Source organism: Uranotaenia lowii, chromosome 2 (assembly GCF_029784155.1).
Source record: "Uranotaenia lowii strain MFRU-FL chromosome 2, ASM2978415v1, whole genome shotgun sequence".
Lineage (NCBI taxonomy): Eukaryota > Metazoa > Arthropoda > Insecta > Diptera > Culicidae > Uranotaenia > Uranotaenia lowii.
The window spans coordinates 156,579,135-156,602,434 of record NC_073692.1 but is presented as its reverse complement, the minus strand read 5'-3'; the positions used below and the strand labels follow the sequence as shown (position 1 = coordinate 156,602,434).

Here is a 23,300-nt window from a genome sequence, read left to right as displayed (position 1 = left end):
TTACAAGCAATGTTTGTGTTTGTGGGGATGGCTACCACGACATTGATCATGTTGTGTGGACGTGTGAACGGTTTGATCGATCGCGGGCTTGACTACTGGATACCCTTAGGGCCCGAAGTAAACTACCTGGTGTTCCAATTCGAGACATCTTGGCAAACTTAGATTTAGAATATTTGTATCCCATCTACAAATATCGTCGAAAGTCGAAAACCCTGAGGTAGCTATCGAAACCACAGCTACAGGAAGCCACCACCGGACCCTAACGGAAACTGTTCTTGGAAGTGACCCCAGTTAATCCCCTTTCGTTTCCTATAATAAGTTGAATTAACAGTTGAGTAGCCGCGACGATTACGGCCCCCTCTTACTAACCCAAAGTTAGAAAAAATACTCCCGGCACATAAAAACTTTATAAGTAAAATGCCTTAATAAAACCTTTTGTAAATTAAAAATTATTTGAAATATAAAAACATACCATTTACCCGCATGGGCGGTTAGATCTCCTAAGGCCTGACGAGTGGTCGGTTATCTCTTTGTCTAACGGCTTCAGTGGAGGGTTTTTATTGAGCATTTTCCTCATTCCAGATTTCTCCTTCCTCCCTAAGGGAAAAAAATCTTTTTTCCACACAATTTTATACAATTTCAATCAATGGCTACACAGTGACTATAATTTTCTCCCCAATTTTTGTTATTTTTTATTTTTAGATTTTTAATTGGCTGGTTTATTCATTCCCATTTATGTGATCATTGGCGTAACTTTTCGATTTAAGTATAGCAATTTTTAGGTGCTGGTAATATTTATCGAAAAAAACGGGATTAACTTTTGTTTTTCGCAATTTCTAGCCTCTAAGGATTTAAATAGATTTTGATAGAAAAGACAGGATTATTTTTATTACTTGAAGTTCTTTTGTTAACATTCAAACTTTAATAACTGATAAATGAAGTCAGTTGAAAATTTTTGTTATTCGAAGACTTCGAAAACTCCCGTCTACAGTATTATAATAGCTGTGTTACTATTTTTTCATATTATCACCTTTTCAAATCCCATATGTGATATAAGTAATCAAAATCATGTTTGAAGGTATAAACTCACCTTTTCGCTGAAATCTGCTAGTAGGTTGATACGTTCCGTTCCGAGCGTTACGCCTTTCACAATGTCACAACATCATTGCGGCTTCGATCTTTTTCATACCAGCGAGAATTCAGTTGTCCTGGGCTAAGAAGATTGAAGATAGGTTGTTGATAAAATTTATGACACATTTGCACATGTTTTAAGATTTTTTAATTGGGATTTTAAACCGTTAGGTTTATTCTTCTCCGCTCAGTGAAATTTCAATGAATAGGTACCTACTTACTTTTCTGCCCTTTTCAATGTTTTGAGTGGAAGTTCTTCCCGCCCTGAGATTTCACGGTATCTAATTGCTTGATTCTGTCTGTACTCTGGTGTTCTAGTCTTCTTTTGACAGCCGAAGCTTTACTGCTTAGGGATTCTAAGAGGTGCTGTGCATGTAAGAATGGGGGTGGCGAAATTTTCGGCCTGTGTCTCGCAAACTAATACCTTACTTATTGTTGAACAGCTTTCTCCTAGATGGCGGATTTCGGTGAATCGTTATATTGACATTGTTGTCCCGAAAGTGGTGTACCCATTGTAAACTTTTCTTTGATAGCTAGCAATTCTCACGATGATGACGCTCTTCACTTTTTTACATAAAGATATTAAAATCATTCTCATTTTTATTGATCATGTGCTAGAAGAGGCAGGTATCAGAAAAGGGGTTACCATTTAACATTGACTGAATGAATGTACAACCCATTGAAAAATAATTGAAATATATGAAAGACCTGAGATACTAATTACCACTTAGAAATTCGTTGCTGACCATATCCTTAATGTAAGAAAATTTAGGAACTCAAGAACGATTTCTACAAAAAAAAAGAAATGGTGATATCTGGTACGCGAACAAAAATAATAAGACCCAGTTTATCCAGAAACAATAGATTACACTTGATTTATTTTGTATACTATTCGATTTCAGTGTCACAGAAATGATACAAGTCGAATGTTTCAAAAGTGGAAAATAATCAGAAGCACTGCTACGTTTTAGCTTGGAAACACTTTTGAAGTTAGGAAAAAAAAGATAATAAATGCAGGTCATTTATTGCCAATAGACTTCCCACAAGGAAAGCTTAGAATAAGATGAAACGTCAACTACCTTAAAAGAACTAGTCTTATCATGGTAAAACATTGTGAGATCGAAATCGTAACAAAATAGTATAAAAAGTGTAATTCTAAACAGGACAAAGGTTGTTAATGATGTGTAACGCCTGTCAGGTCCTCGCGAACCTTTTACTGGTGTTGCTTCCACAAAGATCAGGCATATTTACAGCCTTGGATGGCAATCATTAACAACTTAAGGCTGGTAGCAAGTGCGTGATCGGGATTCATTGACAAAAAGGCCTGAATGTTACGAGCTACCTCCTGAAGGACCTTATGAATGTGTTCATTCATAAGGGGGTCGAAGAACGTCAGATTAACGATGGCGTCAGAGAGATACCTGTTGAAGAAAAAAATTGAAACTGATTAAAATATCAACTGTAACGCAACCATAATTCCAAACCTGTGCTTAAGCTCGTTAATATTGGACATGTCGGCTGCAATCTGCTGAATCAGTGACAGCAGCACCCGTTGTTCTAGAGCACATGGATTGAACACCTGCTTGTAATTGGCGTGCTTTATTGTGAACTCCACTAGTTTCAAGTCGTTGGACTGAAGGGCTATAACGAATGCATCGTTTATGCGCCCCGTTGCTAGTAGTTGCCGGATGTGTTCGGGATGATCCAAAATAGCGGGCGCTGGGGTTTGTGCTTGCGACCGCACCGCTGACAATACTGAGTCCTCTAGAGTAGAAGCTTGAGCCTCCAAACCCTTCTCGATTTCCGTCCTTACGTTTTCCCGAATCATTTTTAGCAAATTTCCTTGGAATTCTTTAAAATCATTGCTTAGTTCTTTACGCAAGGCAGCAACACTGGCGGGTTGGACTAGATCATTGACAGTTAAGTTCTGCCGCAGCTTATTGAACTGTTCCTTTAGTGCGGTTTCGAACTCTTCGTTCACTTTTCTGCATGATATATATGTTTCCGTTTTTTCGAGGTCTGCAAGATGAAAATATAACAGTAAAAATAATGTATTTCAAAAAGATGACTTTGAACATTACATTCTTTTAACCCTGCCGAAAATTCTTTATTCAGCTGCCAAAACAGTTCCTGTGAGCATCGTTCATAATTCGGTAGAATGATGTTTCGTAACGCTTCATGGAATGATGTTTCCATTGCTTTTCGAACACTTTTATAGACGGAATTACCGATAGCATCAATAGTTACCTAAAAATAAATATAAAAAAAATGATTCAATGTTCTTACAATTTGCAATATTTTCACACCTTCAACAGAAATTCAAGACCAAAAGCGGTGATTTCGATTTAAAAAAAACAATAATACTCACCTGATTGCGCATAGTTTTTTGTACACCCTCTTGGAGGGCGCTATCGAATTTTTGCAGCAACTGTTGTTCGATCGACATCGTAAATTGAAGCATTATTTTGCCCACGACCTGTTCGCAAGTCTTCTCCAGGTGAGTGTTCAGGCTCGTCCCTAATCGGTTGACAATCTGGTGCGTCAATCTCGGTTCCAGTGTGTTCATGATGGTAAAGTTCAAGCTGCTAAAATGTTTGCTGTACATAGTTTCGATTTTCTCACTATGAATATCAAACAGAGTTCGCTTTTCGGAACTCGTTTGCTCGATGACGTTGGATTCCATTTCCCGCAGAGTATCATTGAGTAACTTCGAATCATCTGTACGCGTTTTTTGTAGATCGGACACCTGCGAACGCAGTTCAGTTATTTGTCGAGATTGTAATTCTACTACGTTTAACAGCCGATCCATTTTTTGAGCTAGCTCGTCCATCTGTTTGTTCGGTTGTATAGCAGCAATGCCGGAAAGCATGGAAGGCTGTGGAAGATCTTTCAACGGAGGAAGTGGCACTCCAGGAACCTTCGGCCAGTCAATGGTTCTACTGCTAGGAGATTCAGTAGTAGCAAGAGATTTTTCGGGGATGGAATCGGCTTTTACGTTTATAGGATTTATATCAGGCAACTTTCGTTCGGTTTGTTCTGGTTGATCCCTTCGGGGCTGAATATCTTCTTTTTCATCGTCATCATCGTCTATGTTTTTGAAATTGTACCGTATTTCCTCGTCTTCGTCGTCGATGATTTCGTTTTCCAAATCATTCAACTCGTCATCATCACCAGCAATCCCATCGGTATCATCCAAAAGGATATTGTCGGAGTCATAGTACTCATTAAGACAGTCGTTTTCCTTGAGCGATAAAATTTCCTGAACTTCACGCGATGGACTGGAGCCACCGCTAGCTAACATTTCTGCAGAAGGCATAGGCGGAACAGGTGGCGTCACTAAGAAGGGAATTTACATTTCGAGTTTAGTAAACGGTAGTGTAAAATAACTCGATATACTTACCCAATAAAGTCTTTTGTTGTAGTTCGACTGACTTGCGAACTTTAGCTTGTTCCTGTTCCTCTATCATTGTGCTGTTGACAATGTTGAGCATGCTCAGCGGCGAAGGTTTTTCCTTGATAGACTCGTTTGGCGATGTACCGTTTGCAGCTTGTTTCTGCTGTTGCTGTTGCTTGGTTACATTTGCAAGCATGAAAATGGTGTTCAAAACATCTGGATTTACTGTATCGTCATGTTTGGATTTTTCTACACAAAAATGAAGAGATATTCGATATATTTTGGAAGAAATTGGCGGATATAAAATATTATTACCTAATTTATCAACAGTCGGAGTAAACGAGTCAGGCGTCATAAGATGTACCGCGGGTTTGGGCGGCATTACGGGAGCACTTCCGCTGTTGTTCAACGATATATTTCCGCTGATATTGGTTGCCGTGACATGAGGAGATTGTATCCTATCTAGTTCTTTCAATCTGTCGGATTCGTTCGATACACTTTTGATCGAACTTGACAATGAAGTGTCCTTTTTGTTGAGTGCGTTCACAGTGTTTGTTACAATGTTGCTTACATTTCCCACTGATTCAGAATCTTTGTTGGATGTCGCTGATTGTGAACTATGCGAAATGTTCCGATATTCACTGCTTATGTTTGAGATTGTGCTGAGTACATCGGTATCAAAGTGCACATTAGGTTGATAGAACAGATAACACTCCTGGACACTTTTAGGTTGTACCAGGAAAATTCGCAAAACCACACAATACAGAGAATTGTTTTCCTCATCATAATCATCCAATTCTTCGATCAAATATGCATCACTTGTCTTGCACTTTCGTACAGCAACTTTTAGAATATTGAAACTGAGGATAGGCGAAGATAGTGGAAACTCAGCGATCGAACTCACGTACGCCTTTGATACCGAACCAGAACTGCTTGAGCTTACTTCTGATGTGGATGTGGAATTTTGTTCAGATGATTTTAAATCTTCAGTTAAACTTTTTCCATTAGCGGTGGCTAACGAGGCAAGGGTACCATTTCCTGTAGTAGTCGAGGTACACAGGTCTTTGCGTATTTGTAAAACATATAACTCCCGGGTGTTCATATCCGAGAGAACCAAAAACGAAGAAGTTGGATCAATTTCGGCTTTTAAATTCAATTCCGGTTGATTAACGGCTGGTTCGAATGTGATCGTTTGTGTGCACTCCCACGTTTCACAAGACCACACTTTAATCTCGGTGTTATTTTCTGCGCAGGTGATGGCATGTTTCCAGAGAGTTTGACTGAAAAAAATGTAAACGTTTGCACTAGTTTTGTAGTTATTACTTCTAACTACTTACTCTCCCGCCTGTTCCGTATAGTTATCCAGGAAAAAGAAACTGGTAACAGCTTTGCCACCGTGAGGTTTCCACTGATGGAGACACCGCATTCCTTTCTCATTAGCATGTTCATAAACTTGATAGAATCGAATTATACCGTCCTCGCAGCTCACGGCCAATGTAGAGCCGTCAGCTGAAAAAATAGCTCCCAAAACGACGGGCAATGGCTCACGAAACCGGAATCCACCCTCGGTAATGTCCTGGCCGAAGATCTCCCGGGCACCGTAGTGCCGTACCACGGAACTAATACTGTAACACTGGAAGGTGGTGCCCCGGGTCCAAACGACCAGGGTGCTGGCGTATTCATCCTCGCAACCGTTATGCTGCAGGTACGGGCACCAGGATATTTTGTCACCCCGGGGAACATGGTCCTCGATTTTGTCGTCTATTTTGATAACCAAGTTGCAGATAACCTTTTCGTTGATGATCTCGACCGAATGCACGTGGAGCGCAACTTGATCGATCATGCCGAGTAGCACGTTCGATGAAATGTGCGCAAACTGCAGATCCAACACCTCGCCAGTCATCTTCCGGATGAGAGCCCTCTGTCCCAACAGCAAATGCACGATCCTGACCACGCCTTCGGCTCGATGGTTTACTGTGAATAGTTAAAAAGAAGTTGGTATGGGATATCGGTAAAGCGAGTTTTTTTGCAGCATTTTCAGAATCAACTACACGCAAAATAATTTAGAAATGATTTCTACGGGATTTTTCACGTAAAATAATATTTTTCTGCATAACACAGATTCTACGTGTGTCTTGTATGTAAGCACAGCCTATGAAGGATGCCCTGGTAGTATCTATTTTACTTCCACATAACTAACTCGTAAATTTCACGTAAAAGGTAAGTGGATGATTAATACCCGTTTTGTCCATTTTTCTGAAGAGTGTTGTAAACTCTTATTAGAAGGAAATGTCAGCCAGCAAATTTCGTTAGCTGTTGTGAATTTTTTTTGTGTCTGTTGACTAGAAAGAATTGGAAATTCTTCAAGCGTTTTTCGGGAAAATGAAGAAGTTTGATTATGGGTGCACCGCATCCCTAACGAAGCCCCACCTATATATGGAATATCTTAGGAAGCACCGTGGCTCTGAAGATCGTCAAAAGTGTTTTTCGACTTCCTCGAACTTTTAAGATATTGAGTCGAGTTTGACAGCTCTTCTTAAGCTGCCTGGTGTGTTCAGTGAAGTTTAAAAGTCTCTCGTAAGTGATCGATAGATCGATCAGACAAGATGTTGGCATTGCAGATCTGAAGAAAATCTGAGTTTCTTTTAGAACCATACTACCAACAGCATCGAGCTCAGTTTCTAGCAAACAATACTCACCAGTAATAGCGTATGCAATTAGCTTCCCATCGCGATGGCACGCGATCAGTCGGCCCGGATAGTTTTTCTGTTCCCACTTGTAGTCCACCAGATTCTTCAGTTTGACCTTGGAGCTGCCATGATCATGTTTTCCATCATTTCCGACCACGGTCACACTTTGGCCTCCGATTTCGAAGCAATGTTGCTTCTCGTCCCTATCAAACACTCTGAAATGTACAAATCAACATAATGAACGAGAAATACAAAACAGCAAAAAAAAAACCCAATGCCAACTCACATCTTAGCTGTGGCCGCATTTCCGGTGGTTGATCCGGCCTTGCCCATCTTGTCCATGCGAAGAAACTTACGCCAAACGTTGGAAACGCGTCGAGATAATATTAAGAGCCAGAAATAAGAGCCTTGTTGTCCGCCCAGCAAAAGCCGTTCTACGATCCGTCCAACCTGTGCTGCTCCGATGAAAATAAGAATTAGCATAGCATCCCTGCCGAGTGAAGTAGTGATCCGGGAGGACTTCTGCTTTTGTGATATTTCACCTTTTAAAGAGTTTCTTCAGATTTCGTTAGTCGATGAGAGTAGATTATCCCACAGCAAATATCGGGACCGGTCACGAAGTAATTTCAATTCGAAAAGAAAAATGGCCTAATCAGGAAAACAATGACGGCAAGCTTTTCCGGTTATGTTACGCGTCTTACATGAAATTTGTTTCCGGTTTATTGCTTTAGAAAACACCGACCGCAACGAAAAAACTCTTGGTTCGGATTTGGCTGCTGCACGGCTAGCTATTTCGCTACCTTTAATCGTTATGCCCTCGAGAATTCCGGACAAATTACGGAAAATTAAACGCACCGTACAGAAGATTTCAGGAATTTTGCAGATTTTTTTTTGCTTTTTGACGCCTCTCGGACCAACGCACACGCTGGAAATTATTTAACCAATTATCGTTAAAAAGTAACCATTTTCACACCTTTCCGCGTTAAGTTATTTTTTGGTTTCTTCCATAGAAGTCATTTTTTGACTTCTCTTGAGAAGTGGAAATATGGTTACTTTTTAACCGCAAGAAATTATTGCGGAGAAGTTGAAAAACGGTTAATTTTGAACCATATCGCAGAATGGAAGGAAAACAGGTAATTTTTTTCTTAAAAATACTAGAATTGAGATTTCGGATCGAAAGATAAATCATCATCCAGCGTTCTAATACGAATTTATTGGCAATTTCTTAGCACACCTGACCAGGAACACGAAATTTAACTCACCCTTACCGCCGCTCTCAGTTTGGCCGACCGACTCCGTGGATTTCGTTCGACCTCCTCGTCACCCGGAAGCACCACATGTTTGGTCAGTTGCTGCCATCCGGAGCACGGTTTCGCTAGACTGTCCATCGCCTGCCGTTCGTGATAAACGGTGTGGCTGGAGTAGCGCAGCGGCAACCGATTGGCCATATCGTTCAACACGTTACCCATGACGTGCCGCTTCACGATAGTGTCCTCGAGCGAGTGGAACGTTATGGCCACCAGTTTGCCACTAAGCTTTAGATATCGCTGGGCCAGCAGCATCCCGTAGTTGGTTTCGTTCAGTTCGTTGTTGACAAAGATTCGCAGCGCCTGGAAAGTTTTCGTGGCCGGATGGCTTGGTCTTTTAAATTTGTCCAATCGGTGCATTCCCGTTCCGAAGCAGGACTGAACGATGTCGGCCAGCTGGTGTGTGGTTTCGATTGTACGCATTGAGTGACGAGCCTCGATTATGGCAATTTTCCTGTACTGTTTTTCTTCCCCGTAAATTTTCAATATCCGGCTCAAATCGGTTTCGTCAATTTTGGCCAAGACTTCAGCGGCCGTTGGACTGTCCTGGTATCGATCCTTATCTATTCGCATATCCAGGGGACCGTTTCTGCTAATTGAAGAACCACGCAGTCCTTCATCGAACTGCATCGAGGAACAACCGAAATCGAATATGAATCCGTAAATGGAATTTTGTCGAATCTTTAATTCTCGCAATTTTGCGGGAAGCTCGGAAAACCTCCCAAGTACAGGTATGATTTGTTTCGGGTAACAGGAAGCCAAATCAGTTGCAATCCTATGAGCAATTGGATCTCGATCCAATGCAATAGTTTCGGCTTCCGGAGCAGTTTTTTAAATTTCTTTGGTGTGACCTCCCGCGCACACAAATAGCTCTCCTTTCTGAGGTTTCAAAAACGTGACCGGGCCATAACCGGAACATGGCCAACATTCGTGGCAAAGTTTCTGCTTAAAACTAATCCTAATCTATGAACACCGCCGGCTAATACCTTCATCATTGCTTGTTCAAGTATTCCATAAACTCCGATGAAAGCACGTCCCGGCACTGCTCTTCGGACAGCCCGGTGGCAGTCGATTGAAGCATCCTCGGGTGTGCCTTCAGGTGCACGTCGTTAACCAGATTTTCCAACGCTCGATGCTGTCACGATAGATTTTCGTCGTTCACGGCAATAATGTTGACACCACCCAGCACTCCGGCCAGCTGATCCCGCAAAAACTGTCCCAGATCCCGCCCGATTTTACTCTGATCCACCGGCCAACGTTCCAGCAGCTTGAGAAAGCGATTGTAGTGCTGGGACATTATACGCACCGACCGGAAGCTGTAATATAAATTCTTGTATAACTATAATAGTTAATTGTAACTGCAAGGCTACGTTAAACACTTCAGAGACAAATTAGGTAGAATACTTACAATAAGTTGTATAACTTTGGCTTCAAAAAACTTTTGATAAATGCTGCCGTGTTTGGGATGCACCACGGGTTAGTAACCGATTCTAGGGCAGCGGCTTCCAAGCAGTTTTGTTCGCCTCCCGAATGATGTGGACCATTTGCTATGCCATGATGCTGATTTCTTCTGACCGGAGCTTTTCGGAGTGGCTTTTTTTCTCATTTTCGATTGATTTTCACCGGCGGATTTAGCCAAAATTTACCAAAAACTTGGCAAAAAAATCGACAGGCTGAAAAAAATATCCAATAGTTATAAACATGAAATATTGAAAACCGAATACAAGAAAAATTACCAGTCCAAGTTTTCTGCTTCTAGCACTGAATGTACCGGGAGTTTCCTGAGACAGTGATATTCCAGCGGAGACGCCGACCGACCAGCCCCAGCTCCATCCGGATCACAGGAACAGATTTACTTTTAAACATTTAATTCGTTCGCGTTCGGTTTGCTCTACGCGTTAACTATAAAATGGCGAGGAAAAGTTTTTCAACCGTTTTGTGGTTGTATGTATGTATGTATCAATTTGACTGGGTTGGCCGAGAGTATGATACTCTATATCACCACTTTTTGTTTGTGTTTGTATTTCTGTTTTTCATCGTAGGGTGTTCCTTAATTATTTGTGTTTTTGATTTGTCGTTCCAGACTCTAGATTTTAAATCTCGCTTTTTCCAGAAAACTAAGAATTTCTCTTAGTTTTGATTCTTCGAAATTTTGAACCATCTCGAGTAGATTGGAGTAACGATCCCAATCATAATGGTTTCTGATATGGTTGAACTGAACACAGTTCAACAGGGCATGCTCTGTGGTGAAGTTTGTATCGCATAGTTCACATAGTTTCGAGTCACGAATTTTCATAATTCCCAGGTAGTACGGTGAGTAGTCGTGCCCGCTGAGTAATCGGTTTAATGTTCGAACTTGGATATTGTTAAGCTCAATATTCCAATACCATGGTTTCTTGTTAAAATTCGATTGGAATTCATAAAATTTGATTCCTTTTTTGTCTTTATTTGCGATGTTTTTGTACCAAGAGTTTGTATTTTGCAGCGATTCAAATTTAAATTGTCTGTATGCGTCATCAAGTCGTAGTTTATTTTCTATCATGATCGGTCCATCTAATCCTTGTCTAGCCAGAGTATCTGCGTGTTCATTGCCATCAATTCCAACGTGTGATGGAATCCATTGGATTGTGGCGTTTTTCATTGTCGCTATTGTGCATATATCATGGGTGATTTTATCAAATTTCTTATTTTTCAGGTCTCTACTGAGGATTTTACAGGCTGTTTGGGAGTCGGTAAATATTACCACACCAGTGATTGTGTTGTCTGCTTGTTCTAGTGCTTCTCTAATTGCTATTAGTTCTGCAGTCGCTATACTTACTTCATTAGCTAGACTCATGCTTATCTTGGAGCCGGAAGTTGCGTCATAAATTCCTATTCCACATTTGTTTGTTCTAATTGAAGCATCTGTGTACCATTGATCGAGGTGGCTGTAGTGATTATTAATCATTTCTTGTGCAAGTTTTTTCAGAACAATAGGGGACGTTTGTTTCTTTTTCATTCCCGATCCTATCATTTGTTCTTCAATTTTTACTTTAATCTCTATTCTAGGTTTTGTTTCTGTGTAAATCTTCTGGTATTTTTCAGCATTTTGTATGTAAATTTTCTCTATGAATGTGTATTGGGCTTCGTTTTTTATATTTAACAAGTCTAAAGAATGAAGTTGTTGCGCGATTAAATCGTTTCGGTGTATGTGAAGGGCAATTCGTTTTTTGGCTAAGTAGTTTCGTTTGATTGTTAGTGGTTCTTCTCCTGCTATAGCAGCTAGGGTATTTATGGGTGTAGTTTTCGTGCATCCTGTAGCAATACGTAGACATTGTCTATTCGTGATTTCCAGCATATCACAGTATTTTTTTGGTGATGATCCATAGATAACAGCTCCATAGTTTAAAAAATTTCCATATAAAGCTTTATGGTATAGCATTAATACTCTTGGAGTGCCGCCGTATTTGATACCACTTATTATTTTCAGCATGTTTTGTTTGTCCAGTATACTGTGCTTTAGTGTTTTGATGTGTATGCCGTATTTTAATGTCTGGTCAAGTGTTATTCCTAGATATTTGTAATTTCTGACTGTTTCCAATGTTTCACCTCCCATCGTCAAATGGAGTTGTTTATCACTATCTTTAAATAGCATTGCTTTTGTTTTTGAGCTATTAAGATGTAACCCCAACTCTGTAGCTTTAGTCACAAATTTGTCTATTTCATATTGCATTTTCTTTGTTGCTTGTGACAGTGATTTTGCTTTAACAATTTTGAAAAAATCGTCGGCAAATTGTAGTGTAGTTACATCTGGGTCAAGGTTAGTATTGTGTAGTGAAGCAGTATAAATATTGAATAACACAGGCGACATGACATCTCCTTGTGGTACTCCAGAGCAAATTTGATGACTTACAATTCCTTGCTCTGTGTAGACTAGAGTTTTACGGTTCATCAAAAAATTATAAATCCATGTGCAAGTATCCTGTTTGAAACCATTGTACAGCATTATTCTGTATAATTTTTCAACATTAACTGTGTTAAAAGCGTTTGAAAAATCAAAAAAGACACCAATTGTTGTGTAGTTTTCTCTTCTTGCTGCTTTTATCGTATTAGTAGCGAATGTCACACAATGTTCTGTGGACATTCCCTTTCTAAATCCAAAAGAGAGGTCTGGAAGAATATTGTTTCTGTTGCATGTTTCTTGGATATCTTCTAGGACTGCTGCATTTAAAATTTTTACTAATGTTGGTAGTAGTGCAATAGGTCGGCTAGAGCGTACATCATTGGAAGGCTTATTAGGTTTGAGAATGGGTATAATTTTTATTTCTTTTAGATGATTATCTAACGTGGACTTTCTCCACATTTCATTTAAAAGATCAATTATTTTTGTTACCGAGTGGAAATCAAGATTTTTTAGATCACCGTAATTGAGATTATCAGTGCCTGGTGATGATGATGGTAATTTGTTTTTAAGAAAGTTTTTCCAGTTTTGGTATTTTAATATAGTTGGTCTTGTGTTATTTTCAGGTGGTAGTGGTTCTACTGAATTGGATGGTCCAAAGTTCAGCGATAGGAATTCTGTTGCCATGTCTTTACTATTAATTATTGGGTTATTTTTAGGGTTAACTACAGGTCGCAGTTTCAATCTTTTTACAAGCTTCCAGTTTTCTTGCGTGTTTCTCGGATCAATAGAACCAGAGAGTTCCTCCATTTTGTTTTTAATGTGTTGAAGTTTGGCTTTTTGAAATATTGCAGAAGATTTTTTCCATTGTATCAAATTTTCACTGCTACTGTATTTGTTGTATTCTTTAAGGGCGTTTTGTTTTTGTTCATATAGTTTTGATAGATCTGAGCTCCAGTAATATTTTGGAGTATGTGTGCTTATTTGTTTGTGTTTTTTGCTAATGTTTTGAGTAAGCTTGGATATATCTTTCAGATTGTCAAATTCCCAATGTTTTATTAGTGCTATTTCTTCGTTTATCTTTTTTCTATTGTAGAAGTATTTTTGTTTGGTTTTGATTCGCAGATCTAAGTTTGTTTCGATTATCAAATGTCCACTTCCACCAAAAGCTTTCTCTATCACTTTCCATTGAACTATGTCGAATAGATTTGTTGAACATAGTGTCAGGTCTATCGCACTTGACCTCTGATTAGCTATTGGAGGTAAATAAGTGGAGACTCCAGTGTTAAGTAGCATGAGATTAGAACCCACTATAGCATCATGGACTATTTTTCCTTTGGTATTGGTGTCATTACAACCCCATATCACATTGTGACTATTGAAGTCTCCTCCTACTAAAATTTTTTCAAATTTCGAGAGTTCGTTGAAAAAGATAGTTATTGCTGCTTCTAAAATGTTTGTTGATATTCTTGGATTTACGTAAATAACCACCAAAGCTAATTTTATCGTAGGTATGTATAATCCTAATGTTTCAAAATCTTCTGATTTGGATAGATTAATTTCTTCAAATTTCAAATCTTCATTTAAAAATATTCCTACTCCTCCAAACCCGTCTCTACGGGGAGCAAGAATACGATGGTAACCTTGAATGTTCCATCTACCTGTGGATATTTGTTCCGGTTTAACCCAAATTTCAGATAGTAAAGCCGCATCGTATTTTTGTGTATACAACTCATGGCTTAGCTCGTTTTTATTTCTAAACAAGCTTTGAATATTCGCTTGTAGAACCTTGAATTTGATAATATAAGCCTAACTGTCTCCTGACAGTCCCACCAATTTATTCAATTCACCAATAATGCATGCTGAAACATCTCCTCCTGCTTTGCCATGGGTTTTTGTTATAATTTCTAATTTCGTGTATACTGTAGCTATTAGTTTTTTCCACTCTTCTTGTGATTGTTTTTTAACCGATTCTTCTATTTCTTTTCTCAACCTTTCTAACTCTTCAGTTTTGTGTTTATTGTTTAAACCCATTCCTCTAGGTTCCTCTTCCATTTTTCTTTTTTTGGCGAATTCTTGTTGATTCATTCCCAACACACTTGCCACTCCTGGCACTATTTCTTCATTTTTATTTTCTCTTCTTGACCTATTTCTCTTATCATTATGATTCCAATCACTATTTTTCTGTTGTGATTGTTGGGTAAATCTTGGGCCCTTTGCTGCTACTCTAGAAAAGGATTCTGCTGGCGTAGGAAATTCTTCGGAAACTCTTAGTACATCGAACATATTTTCTGTAGGTATCTCGTAGTATTGTTTCGCTTCTTGATAAGTCATGCTCTTTTTTGCCATAATTGCCTGAATATTTATTTCTTTTTTCCATCGGGGACATGTTTTATCAATCGTCTTATGATTACTACTTCCACAATACAAACATTTTAAAATATTACAACTATTGTCAGCAGGATGCTCCGTTGCACAGTTTAAACATTTTCCATTGGACGCTTTACAGTTTTTGGACAAGTGGTTGTAACGTAAACATTTAAAACAAATCACAGGTTTTCGAACAAACGGTTGAACTCTGTGAATTACGGAACAAATACTAATGTCAGAAGGTAAAATGTTGCTACGAAAAACTACACCCATTTTGTAAGTTGGTTCTTTTTTTTTTTCTTTAAAACGATGCATTCTAAAGACTGATTCCACTTCTACTTTTGCCTTAATGTAATCTTTAATTTCTTCATCTTTCAACTCCAAGGGTATCCCTGAGATCACACCTGTTACTGTAACGAATTGCTTAGGAATATATGCTTTATAGCCTTTTAAGTTTAAATTTTTACAGTTTGCCAATCTGTTTGCGTCTTTTATGTTCCCAACATACACCGTAACCTTATTTTTACCTGTTTTATTTATATCCTCTATCGATTTGTCAAACCCATTTTGGTGTAAAAGAATTCCGACTTGTAGCCTATTTACGACTTTCTGTTTTTCCGTGCTCTCTACTACTACTCGATACGGCCGGCAATCACCTGTCTTGTAGTTATAATTTATGTATACTTTTTCCGATTCTGTCTTGTCCTTGTTTACTCCTTCGTTGTTGACCGGTGTTTCTGTGTTTCCATCTTCCATCCGCTCTAAAGATCCGGAACTCTCCATCGGTTGATTGAAGTTGTTTGTTGATGCTACTCCATCTGGAGCAGCATCTTTCTCCCTCATTTCGGGACGAATAATAATAATTCGTCACTCCACTTGCACTCTATCACAGGAAATATCACAGATCTTTATTTCGAATATATCACAGAATCTCTAAGGCTAATAACAATACGACAATTTAAAATTTGGTTTTATAAATAATCCACGTTAAAAACACACATGTACACCCTATCGATGTAAACACCGCAATCCGTTTTGTGGTTAATACACGAAAACTACCAAAATGGTTAAAATTCCGCGAAGAAAAAATCTTAAAAAATAACCAAATTGATAGTTTGGGAGCAAAAACCATAAAATAGTTATTTCGTAACCATAAATGGTTAGATAAAAATGAGCGTGCAGGCCTGCTGCTCTGTCAAAACTTTCGTCGATTTTGCTCTAAAATCGATCAAACAAATAACACTCTCAGAAAAATTAACTTCAAGTGATTTGCGGAAACCCAATGTTTCCCGAAATTGAGATGTGTGAAACTTCTCAAAATTCAATAAAATTGACAACTTCCCTGTCAGGAACTCGATCGGGCGAGAGTAGTTTTTAACATCCTTTTCGCACACTTGTAACGCGTGTTCAGATGAGACGAGAAAAATAACATCAAAGACTTGCATTGCAGTACAAAAATCGGGTAGTCGGCCTACAAAATGGTCGTTTTTGGGATTTGTTTTAGTTGTGTTGATTATCATCGTGGATTAGTGAAATGAAACCACTGATGAAACTGTTCCATACCATTTCCATTTTGACCATTGAAGGTAAATTGTGGTTTAAAAGTCAAATTACTATGGGAAATACAAAAAATTAGGATTTTTGGTTTACAAAAGTTGTCCATTTTTTTTAAATTTTGTTCCCAAGTTTGAGTTTTACGTGGGTTTCACAGCCGCTGGCATTTGGCATTGATTTTAACTTTTATGAAAGGGCCCCTTGTTCATCAATACTCGAGCACGTGCTCGAATCATTTTTCGAGCAGTTCAAATTTCATTGGCAGTGATGCCAATTCAACTAGTAAGAAAATCAATCCAAAGTTATAAAGGATATTGCATCTTGCTTGATCATACAGATTAAAAAGCTTATAATTTTATTTGTTTATTGAAATAATACGTTCAGAATCGTTTCATGCAATTTTATTTCTTTATAAATTTATCATTTTCCACAAATCTTCGTAAAATTTTTGAAGAGGATAAGATTGCAAAGTCGCAATAAGAGTATTTGGCAACACTGATCAGTTCCTTCAAAATCAAAATATACGGACGTAAACAGTTCGAATGCAGCATAACTATTTCACGTTTTTAGCGTAATTCCGCTGTTTTATAAAGCAGAATTGGTCATATTCGGTCAGAATGAAAGTTACCAAACATAAAAAAGCTCGGAAGTATATGAGCTTCTATATAAATAATTTCGGTTTCCGGGAACCGCTGCTGGTGCTCATCGATGGCACGTTTTGCCATGCTGCTTACAAGGTAAGAAACAGCATCATATTTCAAAATAGCACATTTATTAGCACATTATTAATGTTTTATTAAGGCATTGAACTATTTTTTTTGCCGAGTAAACTGCCACCAGGTACAAAAAAAACTTAACGTTGATTCTCCAATGTTAAATTGCTTCCTCATAGTTTCCTCAACCTTATGTAGTTCCAAAGAAGGCTATCGTTACTCAATAAAATTAAAATTAGAATTAAACTTCAAAGTTGTCTTTTGCTAATACATTGTTCAAATACTTCAAGCTATAAATTTGGCAGGTAGTCTGAATTTTGGACTCTTGATATGTCTTGATTTTCAAATTCTTCTTTGTAATCTGAATCGATATTTCAAATGTTCTATGATAAGATCTTTTTGAAACATAATTTTAAAACGCGATCTCCCGGCACATAAAATCTTTATAATTAAAATTCCTTGTTAAAACCATTTGTAAATAAAGAAATTACCTTATGTTTATATAATATACTAAAGCAAACTATTCCAACGGTTCTAGGCGCGCATCCAGATAGAAGACCAGTTGAAGAAATACTTCCAATGTGAGCTGAAGCCCATCGTTACCGCGTGCATCATCACGGAAACGGAAAACATCGGTGGACCCCTGGTGGCAGTTTGTCAGCTGCTCAAAAAATTTCTGGTACACAAATGTGGCCACGAAAAGCATCCGATCCCCGGGTCGTCCTGCATCCGGGCCATGACCAAAACTTGCAATTACATCGTGGCCTCGCAGGATCGCGACCTGCAGCAGTGGATCCAATCGAGGCCGGGAATCCCGCTGTTCTATTTGCACAACGATTTGGTTCCCACCTTGGTACAGCCATCGGACTCCAGCGTTCGGGCAGCGTCGAATAAAAGTCGAGCTAAGGTAGACCTTCGCCAGGTGGACGAAAAAACGTTGACCGATCTGAAGCGCAAGGAGGGAATTCTGGTCGACGATAGCCAACACAAACCGATAAAGAAGAAAAAGAAGCATAAAAATCCGAATCCACTGTCCTGCAAAAAATCTAAGAAAGAGAAAAAAATAACCGCTGTGTCACCGAAGGATTCATCTACGCAGGGAGGTGGTGTCGAAAAACGTAAACGGAAAAGAGTAAAATTGTCGAAACATGTCGTCGAGCATTTGAAGCAAAATAAACCCATGGCTGTTTAATAATTACATTTTTTGTATGAACACCGAACTGAAGTGAAGAATGTCATGTATCTGTTAAGCAGCAACCGTAGTTTTTGCCCCGAACTACCCATAGTTACGGTTGAGTAGCAACCGCTATCAAGTTGATTTTTTCCAACAACTTAGTAAGCCGTGGAACAGGATGTGAAAATTTTCATCATTATTCAAATGATTAGATAGCGAAAAGAATAAACTTGTGTTACTCTCGAAGAATTGAAGGTGATTGAAACTGAAGTCAGAAAGAAACACAACTGAATATTTGAAAAGCCGTCAGAGTCAGGAACAACAGATGCAGCTAGTGGTAATCAACAATCCGATCAATAGTAACCAAATTGCTGACTTACATTTTGGTGGTATTTCGATAGGTATCTATCAACATTTCGACCAATAGAGAAAATAGTCTGAATAGCTGAAAAACAGTCAAGAATAAAACGCCAACCTAGTCGAGTGACGGAGAGGATTGGGTTTGAATTCCTGTATCAATAGAAAAAGGTAAGTTATATTTTTTGTCCATTTTTATTTTGAAACTAGCTACATAGTTTCAAGTTGATGTACTTGGGATTGACGTAAAAATGGTTCATTTTATCGACGAAATCTAACACTAACCGTCAAACCACAGACTAATACAGACATGACTCTCTAAAGAATATTTCGTCCAATTTTTCGCAAAAGCGACTGCACTGCCACCTAGCGTCGACATTGCTCCTCAATTTCAAAATTCGCAGAATGATCCATGGTAGCCAGAAATTTGTGATATTTGTTATACAAGCGTAAATAAACAACCGGGCGTTGTGATGACAGTAACACGTTGAATAACTGCCAAACCTTCAAAATCTCTTAAATCCAGACTACAATTAAAGAAAAATTGGACCATTTGTTTAAGTATTGTGGTTTGGTTGGTGAATTGTATTTAACCCATTCGAGACGGAGGCCTTTTCATGACATTCGAACTCATAGTACTCTACTCTTAAATAACTTAAGCCGTTTGATTTTGATAAAAACCAATTGTTAATACATTTTGCCTAAGCTTTGCGGATTCCATCAGTATAGGAATATCATTTTTCCGAGCAATAGTAAACTAATATTAACTAATTGTTCTGGCAAAAACACAAAAATTCCATTTCTCACACGGTGTGCAATCGGTTTCGAGCAGGTTAAGATTGCAAATCAGTGGTATGGTAACATTAAGGTGTTAAGCCATCAAACAAGCGAAAAAACCTGGTTAAGTTAATAGATTTATGAAGATTTTGAAGACACGTTGCTGTGCCAGATTTGTTCATTGAACTGTATCCAAAAACTGTTGAGGAGGACCCTCCTCGGAGACGGCGGAAAGAATGGCCAAGCTGACGATGAGCTGCCAACTGACCGGGTAGCCACAATTAAGGTCCGTTGTAATAGTGATGCATAACAACGACTAGCGAGTTAGAGGAAAGGGTACTCATATATGCTCAGGGCATTAGTAGTATTCAGTATAACCCACACAGCCTTCAAGCAGATGGACGAAAATACCAAGGCGTTATTGGAGCATTCATCGCCGATTGCCACCTGGAATACGTCCGAGATAAACCGAGAGCCAAAAAGATGTGGACTTCGTTGGCCAAAACATTTGATGCTCAAAATGGGTTTGCTGCTCAAACCTACATTCGACGATCGCTGGCTCTTCTACGAATGGACGAAGGAACCGCCCTGAAGGACCACTTCCGAAAATTCAGCGAGTTAGTTCGGCAACTCAAGGATGCTAGGGCAACTCCGACGGAACTGAACCAGGTGAGCCAGTTATTCATTTTGCTTCCGGCATCGTACGATGTGGTCACCACGGCTTTCGAGAATCTTCCATACCAAGATCCAGCTTGGGAGTGTGAAGGAGCGTTTATTGGCGAAAATACAGAAGTGGAATGCTGATGGAAAGACGGAAGTTTGCTAGCAAATGCTTCGGATGTAGAGTTTATGGCCACAGGCGGTCGGATTGCTCAGGAAAAAGAAGTTCTTAGGATGCTCAGGCCCGATAAGTCCAGATGCAATCCGAATCTTAACTTGCTTTCTTTGGCTGCGTTGCTTCAAGTCGGAGTGCAAGTCGAATTCAAACCGGATGGTGCTGTTATGAGGAAGGATGGCCAAATCATTGCGGAATGCAAGGAAATCTATTTTACGTCCATATGAAGGTAAAAGTATATGGTTGCAGAAAATGTGACAAGTGGTTTAAGAAGATAAAAAAAAAGTAATGGAGAAAAGAAATCAATATCTTTATTATTAGATAAAATCGATACATGTAATTAAAGTTCTAAATTCAATGGATTCTAATCAGATATAAAATAATCTGTTCGTGATTTGTAATTGAACATTTATATTATAAACGTTCTAAAGGAGGAAGAACTGTAGAATCCACCTCGAAATTGAGCTTAACAAATAGTTTTTGCTGTTTACAAAAGCTCTTTCACATTCATCATTCCATTGAAAGTGGACATTTTTCTTTAATAAATTATACAAACAACTCAATTTGGTGGACAAATGTGGAATAAATTTACCATAGAAATTCAGCAAACCCAAAAACGGCTTCAGTTCCGTTATGTTTCTTGGAGACTTGGCTTCTCTTATAGTTTCAATTTTCTGAGGACACGGTTTTAGACCATCCTCAGTCAAAATATGGCCAAGAAAAGGTAAAGACGAAACAAAAAACTTGCATTTCTTAAAGTTTACCTTTACATTTGCTTTAGTCAATCTCTCTAAAACAATATAAAGCTTCTTTTTACAGTCTTCGAAATTTACTCCTGCTATTAAAGCGTCATCCAAATAGCAAAATACCATTGATAAATTTTTCAAAATTTGGTCCATTATTTTCTGGAAAATAGAGGCAGATGATGATGCCCCCTGAGGCAAACGATTGTAACAAAAAAGTCCTTTAATAGTATTAATTGTCATGAATTTCCTAGATTTTTTTGTCAGTAAAAGTTGCGTATATGCTCCTGCAAGATCCAACGAGCAAAACACCTTAGCTCTAGCCAAAGAAGCGAACAAATCTTGCGCTACTGGGAGTGGGTATGTATTAGGTATAATTAATTTATTAATAGATACTTTACAATCAATGACCAAACGGATGTCATTATCTTTTTTCATCACCGCAATAACTGGAGAAGCCCACTCACTGACTTCAACTGGTGTGATAACTCCCTCTTTTTCAAGAAAATCCAGATGATCAATTACCTTTTGTCTCAAACGCAACGGAACCCCATATGCTTTTTTGAGTATTGGTCTATCTTACTTCAGAAACAACTCTGCTTTGTAACCAACTATATGATCAGAAAAGGTTTTGTTAAATATATGTTAAAACTTACACTTGATATATTCCACCACCTCATCAGATATCTGGTAGATATCTGGTTGACTGAAGATAAAGAAAAGGTGGTTCTCAAACCTGAGAAGAAAGCATCCAGCCATTTGCGGCCAAAAAGAGGAGTAATTCTGCGTAAGTTTGAATTATTTCTCAACACCACCAGCTCTAAGTATTTTTTTCCAAGACCTTTCATGAAGACTTCCACCTTTACCTAAAACTTCAAGTTTGGTACCATCAACAACGATTAGATGGTTTTTGTATGGCGAAAGGTACAAATGATTCAAATTACTCTTGAAATCGTTCTCATCCATTACCGACACAGCCGAACCGCTATCGATCTCCATGCGGAAAAAACGACCTTCAACCCGACCTCCACCACGCAACCTAGCTACCTACCTGAGGGTCCGGCGCCGATTGACCGACGCATAGGGCTAAGATAAAAAATCTCCACTGCTGGCGATCCGGAGCCAGCGTCTTCACTTGCTGCCAGCCAAGGTTCTCGTCAACTGTGCGGCTAGACTTCGCTGCCACGAGCTTTTGGGTCTGCCTCTTCTTCGATGCCCATCTGGATTACAGTCAAGCGCCTCTCTGCAAATCTCGTTTTCATCTCTTCGCAGCGTGTGCGCAATCCATCTCCACTTACGTTCCCCAATCCCGATTTCTAGCACCTTTTGATGACACCGGCGATGAAGTTCAACGTTTGAGATCCAGTTGCCAGGCCACCAAGCGCGGATGATGTTCCGCAGGCAGCGATTCACAAAAACTTGCAATTTTCGCGTCGTCAGCGCATATGTGCACCAAGTTTCACACCCGTACAGCAATATGGATTTTACGTTTGAGTTGGAGATTCGGATCTTAGTTCGTAGAGAGATCTGGCGTGAGCGCCAGATGTTTCGGAGACTCGCAAACGCAAATCGGGCTTTTCTGATCCGGGTTTCGATGTCCTTCTTGGTACCACCATCAGGCGTAATCTGGCTACCAAGATACTGGAAGCACTCCACTGTCTCAACCTGTTGTCCAGCTATCACGAAATTGGAACGATTTTCTGAGTTGATTTCCATCGACTTGGTCTTTCCGACATTGATTTTGAGACCTGCTGCCTTGGAGCTTCCGGTGAGGTCGTCGAGTTTGCTCTGCATGTCTTGTTGTGTTTGGGCGAGCAAAACAATATCGTCTGCCAGGTCAAGGTCGTTCAGTTGCTCCATTGATGGATTCCACGGCAATCCTCGGTTTGGTCTACAGTCAATCGATCCAGTCAAGATCTCATCCATTACGATGAGAAAAAGCAGCGGTGACAAAATACATCCTTGTCTCACTCCAGCAGCTACCGGGATTGGTTCGGACAAGACACCGTCGTGCAAGACCTTGCACGAAAATGCCTTCGATGAGATGGACTAGTTTCTCTGGGACCCCTCGTCGTCTAAGAGCAGCCCAGATGTTTTCGTGGTTCAGTAGGTCAAATGCTTTTTCGAAATCAACGAACACAAGCAGAAGAGAGTCCTGGAATTCGTTGATTTGTTCCAGTATTATTCGTAGCGTTGTGATGTCGTCCACACATGATCGTCCGGATCGGAATCCAGCTTGTTGCCGACGGAGTGTAGCGTCGATTTTCTCCTGAATCCTGTTGAGGATCACTTTGCAGAGTACTTTGAGGGTTGTACAGATCAAAGTTATGCCACGCCAGTTACCGCACTCTGTTAGGTCTCCTTTCTTCGGGACC

At 39.3% G+C, this 23,300-nt stretch overlaps 3 protein-coding genes and 1 pseudogene across 7 annotated transcripts in view; 1 reads left to right on the top strand and 3 right to left on the bottom strand.

Moving 5' to 3' along the window:
* Positions 1 to 1,977: 1,977 nt before the first annotated feature.
* On the bottom strand, positions 1,978 to 8,109 carry LOC129747482 (enhancer of mRNA-decapping protein 4 homolog). Of its 5 annotated transcripts, XM_055741728.1 has the most exons (11): positions 7,917 to 8,109; positions 7,758 to 7,863; positions 7,502 to 7,670; positions 7,225 to 7,430; positions 5,863 to 6,499; positions 4,841 to 5,805; positions 4,532 to 4,774; positions 3,500 to 4,467; positions 3,213 to 3,378; positions 2,616 to 3,150; positions 1,978 to 2,552 (listed from the first exon to the last, which is right to left on the bottom strand). In XM_055741728.1, exons 3-11 carry the CDS (start codon positions 7,555 to 7,557, stop codon positions 2,369 to 2,371), a joined length of 3,960 nt encoding a protein of 1,319 aa, XP_055597703.1. In that variant the 5' UTR covers positions 7,558 to 7,670; positions 7,758 to 7,863; positions 7,917 to 8,109; the 3' UTR covers positions 1,978 to 2,368. The 5 variants fall into 5 exon arrangements, with proteins under 5 accessions (XP_055597703.1, XP_055597702.1, XP_055597701.1 ...); XM_055741727.1 differs by having other exon boundaries at positions 7,758 to 8,109; XM_055741726.1 differs by having other exon boundaries at positions 7,502 to 7,863.
* Positions 8,110 to 8,468: 359 nt separating this feature from the next.
* LOC129741994 (probable methyltransferase-like protein 15 homolog) lies at positions 8,469 to 9,514 on the bottom strand (annotated as a pseudogene).
* Positions 9,333 to 10,453, bottom strand: LOC129747455 (ubiquinol-cytochrome-c reductase complex assembly factor 2). The gene is given in 3 exon segments (XM_055741692.1): positions 9,333 to 9,838; positions 9,931 to 10,195; positions 10,259 to 10,453. A coding segment is annotated over 1 exon segment (306 nt). The 5' UTR covers positions 9,820 to 9,838; positions 9,931 to 10,195; positions 10,259 to 10,453; the 3' UTR covers positions 9,333 to 9,513.
* Positions 10,454 to 16,728: 6,275 nt separating this feature from the next.
* Positions 16,729 to 23,300, top strand: part of LOC129749969 (rRNA-processing protein UTP23 homolog) — an 81,135-nt gene continuing 74,563 nt past the window's right edge. Inside the window, exons 1-3 of the mRNA XM_055745128.1 lie at positions 16,729 to 17,063; positions 17,578 to 18,550; positions 18,615 to 18,741. Of these exons, the coding sequence (XP_055601103.1) occupies positions 16,944 to 17,063; positions 17,578 to 18,231 (774 nt within the window). The 5' untranslated portion in view covers positions 16,729 to 16,943 and the 3' untranslated portion in view covers positions 18,232 to 18,550; positions 18,615 to 18,741. The remainder of the gene's footprint in view (positions 17,064 to 17,577; positions 18,551 to 18,614; positions 18,742 to 23,300) is intronic.

Excerpts from the sequence above, each read along its gene's own strand:
- LOC129747482 (XM_055741725.1), bottom strand. The coding sequence starts at position 7,698 with ATGCTAATTCTTATTTTCATCGGAGCAGCACAGGTTGGACGGATCGTA. Across the intron at positions 6,500-7,224 it reads AATTGCATACGCTATTACTG|TAAACCATCGAGCCGAAGGC; the intron begins GTGAGTATTGTT and ends AACTATTCACAG. Across the intron at positions 2,553-2,615 it reads ATTAACGAGCTTAAGCACAG|GTATCTCTCTGACGCCATCG; the intron begins GTTTGGAATTAT and ends TTTCTTCAACAG.